The following is a 12,619-nucleotide window of genomic DNA, read 5'->3' as shown; positions in this document are numbered from 1 at the left end:
TAGAAACTGCAAATTAATTTGGGATACTATAAACCTTTCCATGCAGCTCCTGGCAGAGCTATAAAGCTTTTTTAAGCTATAAACCTTTCCTGGCAGCTCCAGGCTCAGGGCTGTGCTTGCTGTGAGGCAGCAACTCTCTTCTAGAAAGGCATATTGTAAATAGGGCTGTGGCTCTGCTGCAAAACAGGGGAGTTTTATTTCCCAGCAACTGACACCACCCAAATTCTTCTCCTTTTACCTTTACTAAAGTCTCTGCAGCTGAAAAAGATCTATTGTCTCTGAAACAAATGCACAATCTCTGGCTTCTAACTTGTTTTGAATTTTTTACTATTATATGGCTACTGTGATCATCTAGTCTGACTTCCTGCCTAGCACAATCTATAAACATCCTGTAAATAGCTTCAAGTCTGATAGCTGTGATTAAATTGGAATGTGGTTAGAAAATTCCTATGAAGTAGAGAATATTTCAAGACAGGCTGCATGCTACAGCCTTAAGTGGGTATTTCTGCCCCTGCTGTGAATTGACAAGTGACCACAGGCAGCAGAGCACCTTCCACAGAGTTCACTCTCTAATTGCATCTAGGATGATATCCTGCAACTGGCCTTTTAAATGTAGCATGTTCAGGAGGAGAAAAAAAGAGAATGCCCATTACAGGTGCATTCTGTCCATATCACTGCAGTATAACTGCTCAGTGTCAATTCCTGATAGATTTTTCAGACCTCTTTCTTTGGAAGAGGTCCAAATCCAGTTTGATGGGAATTTGCTCTGTTGTTTGTAGAGTGCCCCTTATTCACACATCTTGGAAAAGTCTGAAGTAGCTCAAAGATATGTCATCATTTCCTTTATTAACTACAAAGAAAATCAGTTGGAAAAGGATATCCATAAAGTGTGTATCCTAGTCCTGAACCTTAATTACACATTGTCCTTCTCTCTGCATGCAGTGCTGAGCCACATTTTCTTATCCTGATCTGCAGGAGCCTAAAGCAAGTACAGGAGTTTTGAGTCAATTGTTAAAGAGCAAGTATTAATTAACAGACACCTCATTAAAACACCAGCATGGCCTGCAGCACCACTGGCTTTTTACTTTTTTTTTTTTAACCAGAGACAACAGCATCCAGAAGACATCCTTTGAGTCAAAACACAAGCAAACAGTACCTAGGGAACAGTACAGGAGAGTGAAAATCTGCTGTGAAGCTGCCCAGCTTTTCTGCTTGCTAAATATGACAGTTGCCAAACAAAATAATTCCTGTGTGTCTCCTTTATCAGACTTTGGATTTTCTAGGAGATTTTCAGTCTCAACTGCAGCCATTCTACTGATAAAAGCAGTATTTATATACTCTTGCAGGTACTATAAACCAAACATACAAATCTCCTAGTAGTTTATTAGTTTTTAGCAGTTCATAAATAGGGAACCTCATTAAGAGCTCCTGAATCATAATTCAGCAGTGTCCTCTAAAGAGCTTTCAGTCTGTTACACTGAAATTACTGAACTCAGCATCTCAAGCAGCATGTCATGTCATTGAGATCTTCTGATGTGAAATGGATTGTCTTGTATTGATAATTAAAAGATAGATGTATTAACCTTTTATCCAAAAGTATAACTAATCAGAGAATTTAAATTTTCTCTAAACTTAGTCAGGATTTAGAGTTATGACAAAAATGCTTTTCCCTAATCTCAATCTATGGCTTGATTAAGATTCATTATCATTACTAAATACATTATCATTATTAAATTAAGAGAGAATACATATTTTGCTGCAACTGAAAATTGTGTTACAAGAGCAGATAAAGGACTGATACAATGGATTGATATAAAGGAAGCAAATGTATCCATGTTCAAAGATGACTCTTCAGAATGCCTGAGTTAGCTTCTCCCATTTTTTAATACATATGCCCCTTCTATCATCAATTAATACACAAAGTATTGTAAATTGCTTGAAATAACAAAAAATGGTCTGGATCCCCCAGAGGATCTGAAGCTGATGCCCATGTCAGTCTTCTAAAAAAGGATAGTCCTTGTGATTTTTGCATCTAGAAAAAGAGAGCATGATTACAACATTTTAAGGCTATAGTTTAGAGAAAAGGGATTTTTTTTCCCTGGTAAGAGAACTGAAATTGAGCTACATCAAAAACACATGTGTACCTAGGGCAGGGAAAGGGAATTCTCTGTAACATTTGCATGTAGCAGTGAGCTCCTTCTCAAAGGATAATGTATCTTATGCTCAGCTGAAATTGCCAAAGTTCCCTGAGATATTAAACCTTTCTGCTGGAAATTCCCAAGCCCCCAGGATATTGTTAAACAAGTGGGTAACCTGGGAAAACTGAATAAAATGCAGAACTTAGTGAGTCTAACCATTCTGTTATCTAGATAACATTGGCAGGAGTACATAGGCACAGCTCTTCCCTTCAAAAAAACCTTACAACTCTCATTCTTAAAATGGAGTTTATTTACTCTGACTGTCCCTTATGTAAAGGAGCCAAAGAAAACGGAGGGGGGAAATAGCTGCTTATTTATTTTTGGAATTTCCAGCTGATTTTGATTTTCAGACAGCAGTTTGGTATGCATCCACTACAGGACATCTTAGGAACGTTGTGCCTGCAGAAATCCCAGTGTTCCCAACCTGGGCAGGATGGGCAATGCTCTAATAAACCCAAGGGTGAGATTCCAGCACATGTGACCAGGTGTTGGCTGAGGCTCCCTCCCTTTTTATTTTTAAGGGGCTATCAAATAGTGTCTGTTAAGAGGATATCCAGTGGAAATCCAAGCTATCCAGTGCTAATCCAAGCTCTCCAGTGGAAATCCAGCCCTGCCAAAGCCTGCAGGAGAAGGAGGTACTCACTGGCTTAATGCACAGATGCGATAGCGCTTCTTGAAACCAAGGAGGGTCTCCATCTCCTCTCCAGTCAGTTCAAAGTCAAACACCTGCAGGAAGGTCCCAAACAGCTGGGTTACTTCAGTTTGCAGTGAGACAAGGAAGTTTATTTGCAGAAAGAATAGCAAAAGCAGGCTGAAGCAGTAGGAGGTGTGCTGGGGCCACCCGTGCAGGGAGAGCAGTGGATAAATGTGTGAGGTTACAGTGCTGGTGGGCTCTGCCTGCAGCACAATTGTACCACAAGGTGGAAGAGTTTGGCTCTTACCTGATGTGTTCTAATGAAGATGTGGCTCCTTACTTTCAAAGTGACTCTTTGCGTTCATAAAGAAGTGATAACCTATGTGGTATCTGACAAAGGTTTTGGTGGTTCTAGGTTTGAGGGGGGTGGTTTGTACCACTGGCAGAGTAGGGTTTTTCCCTGTGTAGTTTAACACCATTAATGACTCTGTAAGGTGCCCTCTTACCTTAAAATTTTCTTCAATGCGCTGTGGAGTGACGGATTTTGGAATTACACTCACATTTCTTTGGATTTGGAGCCGGATAAGCACCTGCAGGAACACATAGTGAATTTACAGATGAGGTGCTGCCTGTCTTCTGAAAGCTGAAACCAAAGGTGTCTGCATGGTTACACAGAGCAGCTCTGCTGGTAACCAGAGAGGGCTCACAGAGGAGAAGCACTACCTAAACCCTTCCTAATTACTACTCATTAAATCCTTATCCATGTCTGAAGCTGAGATGACAACAAGGGAGTGCATTGGGCAAGAGTTCAGGATTGGCAGGATGCTGTGTGGAGGGGCAGCCAGTGTGCCAGTTAAAGCCCAAAGCCACTGCTAATCTTCTGTCCATCACTAAAATTAAGGTAGAGAGACTATATTTCTAAAGCATTAAACTGTGTGCAAGACACAGCCTGAACTCCATATTATTATTCCATAATACCTCTAAGTAGTTACTTTAGCACAAGTGGGAAGAATACAAGTCAGCAGGGAAAACAGCTCTGACCAGTATTAACCTGAGCTGGGGTTTTGTTGTGCTTGAGTGCAATTTCCTTAACTTGAGGATCATCAAGAAGGGAAATATGGTCAGGCTTGGACCTGTAAAAAAAAAAAAAAAAAAAAAAAAAGCTTCAGTAGTTGAATAACCCACTGTCTTCTCCCTCAAGCCCTGTATCATAATATTGTTTAAATTATTAAAAAGCATAATCTTGCATACTTTAACATCTTGTTACTTCAGTTCCTGCCTTCATCCTTCCCTTTTATAACAAGTGAACACATGAGAAGAGGCCTGTAGTTTCTGGTAAAAACAGGTCACTATAACACATTTATGTCCAGCCTGAGATCAGGCTGGGAATTTCTTTGATCCAGATCCCAAGAATTTCATCTTGTCCTTTACAAGCACAGCTGCTCTGGCAAAAGCCCTGTCCCAGGTCAGAGGAAGCCATGAAGATGGGAGTAAAAGCAAAATTTCTGCAACTTCCCCATTTACAAACTTAATCCCTTTGTCTCAGCAGGACTGCAAAGTTGCTATTTTCATCAGCATCTGCTGCTTTGGTTTTTTGTTTGGTTTGTTGTGGGTGGGTTTTTTTTAGTTCAGAAATTCTCCTACATGTTTAATAAGCTCACCAAAGCTCAGTTAAAAATTCTCTTCTCTGCTTTCATCAACCAATTGATTTTTTTTCTTCAAAATATGCAACTGCAGTGGACTGAATATCACAATAACTGTGAGGTTTCTGTGGGTGTGATTTTTAATGAATTAGTCTTTTTCTAATTACATAATTAATTTTCCCTGAGGTTTCATCCACATCCTAAGACTGGTTCACTGCATTGACTCCAATCTACATCTAAGAAAGAAACCTTACAAAACATTCTTACCCTGGCCAGTTGGGTGCTCCAAGGGGACAATATGCAGTGACAGAGATCCCTTTGGATTGGCAAAACTTAATCAGCTCTTCCTGAGGAAGATAGGGGTGGCTCTCAATCTCAAAAAAAAAAAAAAAAAAAAAAAAATTAGCTTTCACCTCTCAAAAGCTGAAGGTACTTCAAGGTTTAGCATCACTGTGCCACATCAGCTTTGGAAAGGTGGTTTTTTTTTTGCTGGTGTGGGGTTTTTAAGGAACTTTTAAGAGATGTTCCATCTTGTGAACACCCCAGACAGGTGAGATGTCAGTGCTGAGGAGCTGCAGGACAATTTACCTGATTGTTTACAGGTTTGTGTCTTAAGCCTGGTTTGGCCAGGAGCTGATTGATCTGTTTCTGGTTGAAGTTGGAGACTCCAATAGCCTTCACCATTCCCACATCCACGAGCTCTTCCATAGCCTAGAAACACCACAGAACCACACTTCCTATTAAGTTCTTTCATTTTTATATGGAAAAAATGCCCACACGAAAACTTGAGTGGTAAAAATCCTCCTGGCTGGATTCCTCCTGTGCTGTGAGAACAGTACCTGAACAGTGGGGCTCTGGTCAGACTCAGATCTCACATTGTGTGTCACCATACAGACAAATTACAGCAACATTCACACAACTCCTAAAATATTATTATTTCAGTAAAACATGACTATTTTGAAATACTATCCCCAGGCAGACCTTCACATAGATGAAAGAGATTCTTTCAGAGTAATTCCTCAGCTAACCAAATAATCATCCCATAATAAAAAGCACCTTCTTTGGAACAGAGCAGCTCAACAAGGAGCTGTTACAAGACACCTGGAACAGGGTGGATACTGGTGATCAACACTGATTAATTTCCCAAGAGAGATGTGCCATTTAGCAGTTGAACTATAGGATAAGCAGCACTCCATCACCTATTTTCTTTCACACTAATGAGTGATAAAACAGCCAGACAGCACTAATTAGATTGTCACATCCAGCAGAAAAGAAATGGGAAAATAATCTGCTACCAGCCTTTAGAGCAGAAGATACCCTTGGTGCAAAACAGAAATCATTTTAGTTTAAAGTTGCTGTCATAAGCAGCAGCCTGAAATTTCCCCTTTTTTCTTTCAAATGAACAACAAAAATGTGCCTTATTCTTCATCTGACAGAAGGCAAAAAGCATCAGTGAATTCTGATGACTCTGGTGAGTTTTTTACCTGCTTTTGGCTGAGCATAGGAGTGCAAGGGAAAGGAAAGGAAAGGAAGCCCAAAGTCTCAGCCAGGCAGGAATTTGAATTCACGCCCAAGCCTGGCCTCCCACACAGCCTGTGTGGAGAACTTAGCAAAGGACTTTGGCCAAGTCCCACTGCCTCCAGAGACAGAAATTTGGGTGCTGTGGTACACTGGCACAGGCATGTTGGCTGTGCTGGGGTCTGGATGGCTCAGGTGCAACAAGAGGTAGGCATGGCTACAACTAAAGCCACCAAAAAATAGCCAGAGTGGGGCAGGGATGAGAGCAACAGCATTTGTTAGCACCAGCCACTGCAGGGTACACACCAAGATTTCCTCTTGTCATGCCAACCCAGCCAGTTTAGTAAGCAGCAGATATAAAAATACCTAAATTTTGGCACAGCGACACAAAAAGGAGCCCAAGGACGCAGAGAAATCAGCAATCTCAAATACATTATGTTAGAAATTCTCTCAGAAAAATTCCCACAGTGGGAAGCTTAGAGTTTTCAGGCTGTTATTTCAAACTAGCAAGATATTTTTGGCCTGTAAATGAATGTACCTCCCACGTATCCAGAAAATCTGTATCGCTGGGAATGATCATGCCGTTTCCATCTGCAGGAAATAGCTCCTCTCCTGCCTATCAGCACAAAGGGAAGAGCAACATGAAGGTCAGCTGAATTATAAGTACTTCAAGAAATCATTTAGAAATTTGGGCAAGTGAGTGGAGCTGGAGACACTGAGCTGGATATCCCGAATTATGTTTGTGGTGGGGTGAGACGTGGCTGAAATGACCAGCCTGTATCAACTGAGAAATCTTCAAGAAAATCTGTCTGAGACTCTGTCCTGCAGGCAGAGGAAGGGCAGGCACTTCTGTGTGCCTCAGGAGAAGGCCAGGGAGGTGACACGGTGGGGAAACCAGGATTTATTTAACCTGGGGGTTAAGAGAGAAGAGAAAAATCTCTTTTGAACTAAGTAGTTCACATGTTTGATTCTTGATAAGAAAATGGCAGCCAAACCCCACGCTGTAAGAGGAATGTGATCTGGATGGTAATTTGATCCATGAGTTGAAAATGCTGTGCAGGGGAGAATAAGGTGGTTTTTGTACTACAAGAGCCAGTTTAAGCAGCCATGACCTTTCCTTTCCTCCTGGGCTCTCCCTGCAGAGGTTTATCCTTATGTCCTAATGAGATTTGCCAACACTCCTCATTGGAGGGGACTACAGAGATGTCTGGTCCCAAAAGCAAAAGATGGATCCCTGAGAGATGGATCTCAGGACTTGAAGTTGCAATACCTTGAATCCCATGGGACAGTGCATCAGGTAGAGATCCGAATAATCCAGCTGGAGGGCAGCAAGCGTTTTCTGGCACACCTCCTTCACCAGGGATCTCTTGTGGAAGGTGGACCAGAGCTGTGGGGGAACACAAAGCTGGGAGCTGCTCTCCTGCCCTCACAGTGGCAGAGCAGGGAAAACACAGGGCACAGAGGCAGCTCAGGGTGTGGCACATCCCATCTTGAGGAAGTGCCACTCGAGGCACCTCAATTTATTTGTGGTACTGTTAAGTAAAATGAGAATGGGATACTCTGAAATTCCATCAATTATTGCAACAATCAAAACAAAGAAAATAAGTGAACCTGGTGAAAATCGACCCGCCAGCTTCCAGCAGATAGAAGTTACTTTATTTTTCCTACCATTGTTGTTGGGGGAAAAAACAAAACAAAGCATAACATACAGGAGCTGACAGGCTGAGGCCGGCGGCGCAGCGGGAGCGACCACAAAAACAATAGCCCTGCTTCCTATCCCAGAGGCCACCGAGAGCACGGCCTCAGTTCCTGTCTCCATGGCTGACAATGGACATGGACTACAAAAAAAAAACCCCTCTCAAACCAAGCCTTTTGTTTCTCAGGGGCTGACCTATTCCTTCCCATCACCAAACTGACAGGCAGGAGGTAATTCCCAGCTTCATCCCGTGGCTCTTTCCATGTCAGGACTTGGTCTCTCCCCCTGGAGCTTGGCCCCACGTGAGAAGCACATCCAAGGACACACCTTGCTGACAATGAAGAGCTCTTCCCGCCTCACCACGCCCCGCTCCACTTTGCGTCGCAGCGCGTCCCCGATGTCGCTCTCGTTCTGGTACATGTAGGCACAGTCCAAGTGGCGGTACCCAACGTCGATGGCAAACCTCACCGCGTCCCCTGCTGCCCCCTGCAGAGACTGGAACCAGAAGAAAAGCCAGATTTGCTAAATAGCAGATTAACAGCTTTGCTGTTTTGCAGATCCGGTGGTTTTAAGCCCCCGAATAACAAGATATGCCGGCTGTGGGGTTTCTTGTTTGGCTTTTTTTTTTCTTTTTTTTTTTTTTTAATTTTTGTTGGGGTTAGGACTGAAGGTATTGAGATGATAGTTTCTGTTTAAATTTAGGTGTTGTTTTTTATTTATATTATAGTCTCACTGTAGTGACTTCTGTAGTCTTTCATTAGCAAGGCACAAAATGGCTAACATCTCTTTGTTACAAGGTCTTTTAAAAGTAAGCTACCTAATTAAGAAATGACACCTAAATTATTTTCTTTTTAACCTAAAAACTGATTCCTCGAAGTCTGCACTATGGACTTTTCTGTTAAAGAATATACTGAATTTATAATGGAAAAGGAGCCTGGAAATGAGACTCCTCCAAGTCCACACTGTGGACTTTTCTGTTCAATTACAAAACATCACCCAGACTTATGAAGAAGAAGGAAGAAGAAGGTAAAGAAGAACAACCTGCTTCTGCCCTAAAACTTCCATCTTGCTTTATATTTATTTCTATATTCTAAAACTCCAAACTCTAAATTCTCCACCCTGTGATATCACACACTTCTAACCAACTCCACACCCATAATCCCAGTGCTATCAATCAGTTTTGGAAGCCTTCTGCACAGCCTCAGGTCAAATGTAGTGTTCTCTTGTGGGTCTGTGCCTTTGAGCACAGAAAGTTTAAAATCCTCAGCATCCAGGGTTCCAACACCAGCCTGGATCTGGCTTTCATTAGTTTTGTGAGATCAAATGGCAAAGGGAGTCACTGATGAGGTGCCTGAGCTAATCCTCCCTTTTCTAAGTATTGGAAGTTCACCTTGGGACACGAGGCTATCTTGAGATAAGTTCTAATTTCCCCAGAATTAAAAGCAACTTTAGTGTGACATCCTGGTGACAAGAGGAAACCAATCACCTCTGGAATGTGCCCTGGCCCTGCACAAAGCAACCCAGCTCTTGTTGACCCAGGACAGGGAGGTGAGGGGACTCAAAACACTACACACAGTGCCACCTCCTGGGTAAAGTACACACTTGGTACTTGGTAGCAAAATAAATCACTTCAGATTCTTGGCTTGGAGACAGCAAATCCAGAAAATGGCACTCCAAACAGAAACATGATTCAAAACCATGACCACCTCCTACTTTTTTCCTTATTTTTTTTTAATTATATCACTTCTCCAAGTTTTTCCAGTCAAAGGGTGTTTAGTTGGTTCACCTAAATTAACAACAAAAACATAGAAAGCGCAGCAATTTTTTTCTGCACACAACTAAAGAGCCAGTTGAAAGCTTTACAAGTTTTCTTTTTTTTTGCAGTCCCTTTCCCCATCCCATCCCTTCCTGGATGTGAGCCTCCCAGGGCAGCAGGAGGAAGCAGGCATGGGCAAGCAGGCTAGCAGTGGCCAAATGCTGGGATTTTGGAGCCCCTCATCCCTGAAAGCTGCCATGCTGAGGGGTGGAGAGCAAAGGCAACAACCTACCCTTGAGATTACATAAAACTCTGTCATGTGAGATGTTTTCCAGAGAAAATAATCCCTTGTTTCATTTTCCAAGGTGCTCACTGAGCTTGGCTTCGAGTCAGAGCTGCTGGGTAAAGGGGAGTCCCTTTTAAGGCACCAAAATGCTGAGGCTGCTTGAAATCAAACAGCTTTAATGAAAATATCACCATGGGCTTGGGACTTGCATTTGCTGGGTTCCCTGATGAAGGAAGGAATGATGGATCTGACTCCATGTTCTCAGAAGGCTAATTTATTATTTTATGACACTATATTATATTAAAGAATACTAAACTAAACCATACTAAAGAAAACAGAAAGGATACAGACAGAAGGCTAAAAAGATAATAATGAAAACTCGTGACTCTCTCCAGAGCCCTGACACAGCTTGGCACTGATTGGTCATTGAGTCAAAACAATTCACATGAAACCAAAGAAACAATCACCTGTGGGTAAACAATCTCCAAGCACATTCCAAAGCAGCAAATTTGCACAGGAGAAGCAAATGGGATAACATTGTTTTCCTTTTTATCTGAGGCTTCTCAGCTTCCCAGGAGTAGAATCCTGGGCAAGGGGATTTTTCCAGAAAATATGACTGCCACACTTGGGCCTTGTTTTCATCACATAACAGATGTGTGTGTGCCACCACATTGTTTTGTGGTGGCAGGGATCATGTGCCCAAAATTTTCCTTCTACTCAGTCCCAACCAGTTTCTATGAGCAATTTAAGTTCCTTCAGTGAGCTCCCCCAACACAGCACTGGGCCCTAAGAGGCCCCCCCAAGGCACACTTTGGTTTTTAAAGCCTGCTTTAATTACTTCATGCTTCTTAGTGTCCTTTGTCATCAGAAAAATAAAGACTGAAATGGTCAAACAAACTCACCCAGGTTTGTGCACATAAAGTTAAATGCTGATTAGATCAACTGGCCCAAAAATATGGCAAGAATTTAAGATATTTTTATGGCGACTGGAAAAGTGTTTCATGGAGCTGGGAAGTTGTGGTGTGACATATTTTGTTTCCAGTCTCAGATCCAGGGGAAAGTTCACTTTTTAAAATCTTTTTCTTAAGATCAGTTTCTTAAAATTTTCAGCTCACTTCCAGACTCCTTTTACATTTATAATTCAGTATATTCTTTAACCTATTCTCTCTTACCATCAGTCCATTAGGTAACATTTACAGGTAAAGAACCACCCAAACTATATTCCTGCAAAGTGCTGCATACTCATCTGCTGCCAATAAAAACAAGTTAGCCTCAAGTCTCTAAGGAATTATTGTGAGTTCCCATTTCCAAATCTACTTATTGCCCATTAAATTCCTATATCCACACACACTCATCACAGATGACACCAACGTGACATGAATGGGATATTACATATACTACATGGGATATATTACATATCCTACATGGGATATTAACAAACAGTGCTGAAAGAAAAAATACATATCCTACATGGGATATATTACATATCCTACATGGGATATTAACAAACAGTGCTGAAAGAAAAAAGAAAAAAACACAACCAAAAAAAACCCAAACCAAAACAAACCCACACAAAACAAAAAAAAAAAAAACAAAACAAAAAAAAAAAAAAAAAAAAAAAAAAAAAAAAAAAAAAAAAAAAAAAAAAAAAAAAAGAAAAATAAGAAGAAAAACAAGCTGGGCAGAAGTTTTTAGTTTTTCAGCATGCAATTTTTTTTCCATAGCTAAGAAAAAAATCTTGTACCTGCTTGACTACCTCCACTGACTCCTGAGATTTCCTGAAGGCTGGGAATAAATCCCTGCATTACCCGAGATATTTCAAAAGGAAATACTGCACAGAGGATTTGCTGCATTCTCCTGACCCAAAGAGGAGATTGCTGCAAAAATGCACAGTGGTTCTCAGCAATCTGAGAGCTCCCCAGCTGCAGCAGGTACCTGCCAGGTCCCCAGTCCCAGGATGGGCATCCTCCCACCAGTGGGCAGCTCCAGGAAAGTGGCCATGTGCAGTCAGGCAAGGAGAGGCTGTGGGTTCTTGCAAAACCTTTTAAATCAGCTTTGCCCCTCCCTCCTGCCTGCTGACTGGCTGCAGACAAGGAAAATATGGGCAGGAGTGCTATCATAAGAGGAGGCAGGGATTTTGGTTATCTCACCCTTTGAAGAACTTAAAAACTGATTGCAGGCTCCACAAGAATTTATTGAGTGAGCTCAGCATGGCAATTTTGCATTGGTGGAGGTTGCAGGTTTTTGTAAACCTCACAGTCTCTGCTTTTCTGCAAGAAAAGTGGGATTTGGGGAGCTGGCACGTGCCCCAAGACCATTTCTCATCTCACCTGTCCTGAACACATCACCAGAAGATGCCAGATAGTTGCTTGTCTCAGGAGGAAGCATTAACCTGTCCACAGGAGAAATAATTTCTTAAAAAATTCCCAATATAGCTTCATTCCCACAGCACCAACACCTGTATTTTTATACTTTTTAATATTTCTTTTATATATATATATATTTGATCTCAAGGCTCCCCATAGCTTTTGCTCTCAGCCACTTCATGATGAGTGGTCACTGCATTCAGAACCCTTTTAATTTTATTTCTCAAAGATCAGGTTTATTTCAAAATGATCAAGTCTGTTGGCCTGAATTCTGCAATGAAAGCAGGGTTTAACCAGAAGTTGTAGTGCCCAGGGCTGCTAGGTAGAGATTTCATTCCCCTACATGGATTTTCTCCTGATTTGTGAGTAAAGGGGATTATGTACTGGAGAGATCTGTGATGACCATGACTCTCTGGATCGTTGTTTCCCTGTCCTGAGTGATTTTGTAAATTACATACTGATGTTTTAGAAATTAATATCTTTGTGAGACATTTATTAGATGTATTTACTTTTTTCCCTCTG

The 12,619-nt window shown here is 41.6% G+C and overlaps 1 protein-coding gene across 5 annotated transcripts; it reads right to left on the bottom strand.

The window, feature by feature from the left end:
* Positions 1-669: 669 nt before the first annotated feature.
* On the bottom strand, positions 670-12,151 carry LOC121362740 (aldo-keto reductase family 1 member B1-like). Of its 5 annotated transcripts, none has more exons than XR_005956562.1 (10): positions 12,062-12,151; positions 8,017-8,184; positions 7,264-7,380; positions 6,532-6,609; positions 5,064-5,186; positions 4,743-4,849; positions 3,874-3,965; positions 3,339-3,422; positions 2,842-2,924; positions 670-2,032 (listed from the first exon to the last, which is right to left on the bottom strand). XR_005956562.1 is itself a non-coding variant. In XM_041484513.1 (10 exons), the coding sequence occupies exons 1-10, from the start codon at positions 12,074-12,076 to the stop codon at positions 1,993-1,995; spliced, it is 897 nt and encodes a 298-aa protein (XP_041340447.1). In that variant the 5' UTR covers positions 12,077-12,151; the 3' UTR covers positions 670-1,992. The 5 variants fall into 5 exon arrangements, 4 of the variants coding, with proteins under 4 accessions (XP_041340447.1, XP_041340445.1, XP_041340448.1 ...); XM_041484513.1 differs by having other exon boundaries at positions 3,884-3,965; XM_041484511.1 differs by having other exon boundaries at positions 670-3,422; positions 3,884-3,965.
* Positions 12,152-12,619: the final 468 nt, after the last annotated feature.

Source organism: Pyrgilauda ruficollis, unplaced genomic scaffold (genome assembly GCF_017590135.1).
Source record: "Pyrgilauda ruficollis isolate IOZ18807 unplaced genomic scaffold, ASM1759013v1 scaffold66, whole genome shotgun sequence".
Taxonomy (NCBI): domain Eukaryota; kingdom Metazoa; phylum Chordata; class Aves; order Passeriformes; family Passeridae; genus Pyrgilauda; species Pyrgilauda ruficollis.
Note: the sequence above shows the minus strand (reverse complement) of the source record. Positions and strands in the feature narration are given on the sequence as shown.

Bases quoted from the DNA above. Each gene is read 5' to 3' on its own strand.
- LOC121362740 (XM_041484511.1), bottom strand. The intron at 7,381-8,016 runs GTGTGTCCTTGG...GTTCCCCCACAG, and splicing joins AGCTCTTCATTGTCAGCAAG to CTCTGGTCCACCTTCCACAA. The intron at 6,610-7,263 runs GTATTGCAACTT...TTGTGCTGATAG, and splicing joins ACTGTCCCATGGGATTCAAG to GCAGGAGAGGAGCTATTTCC.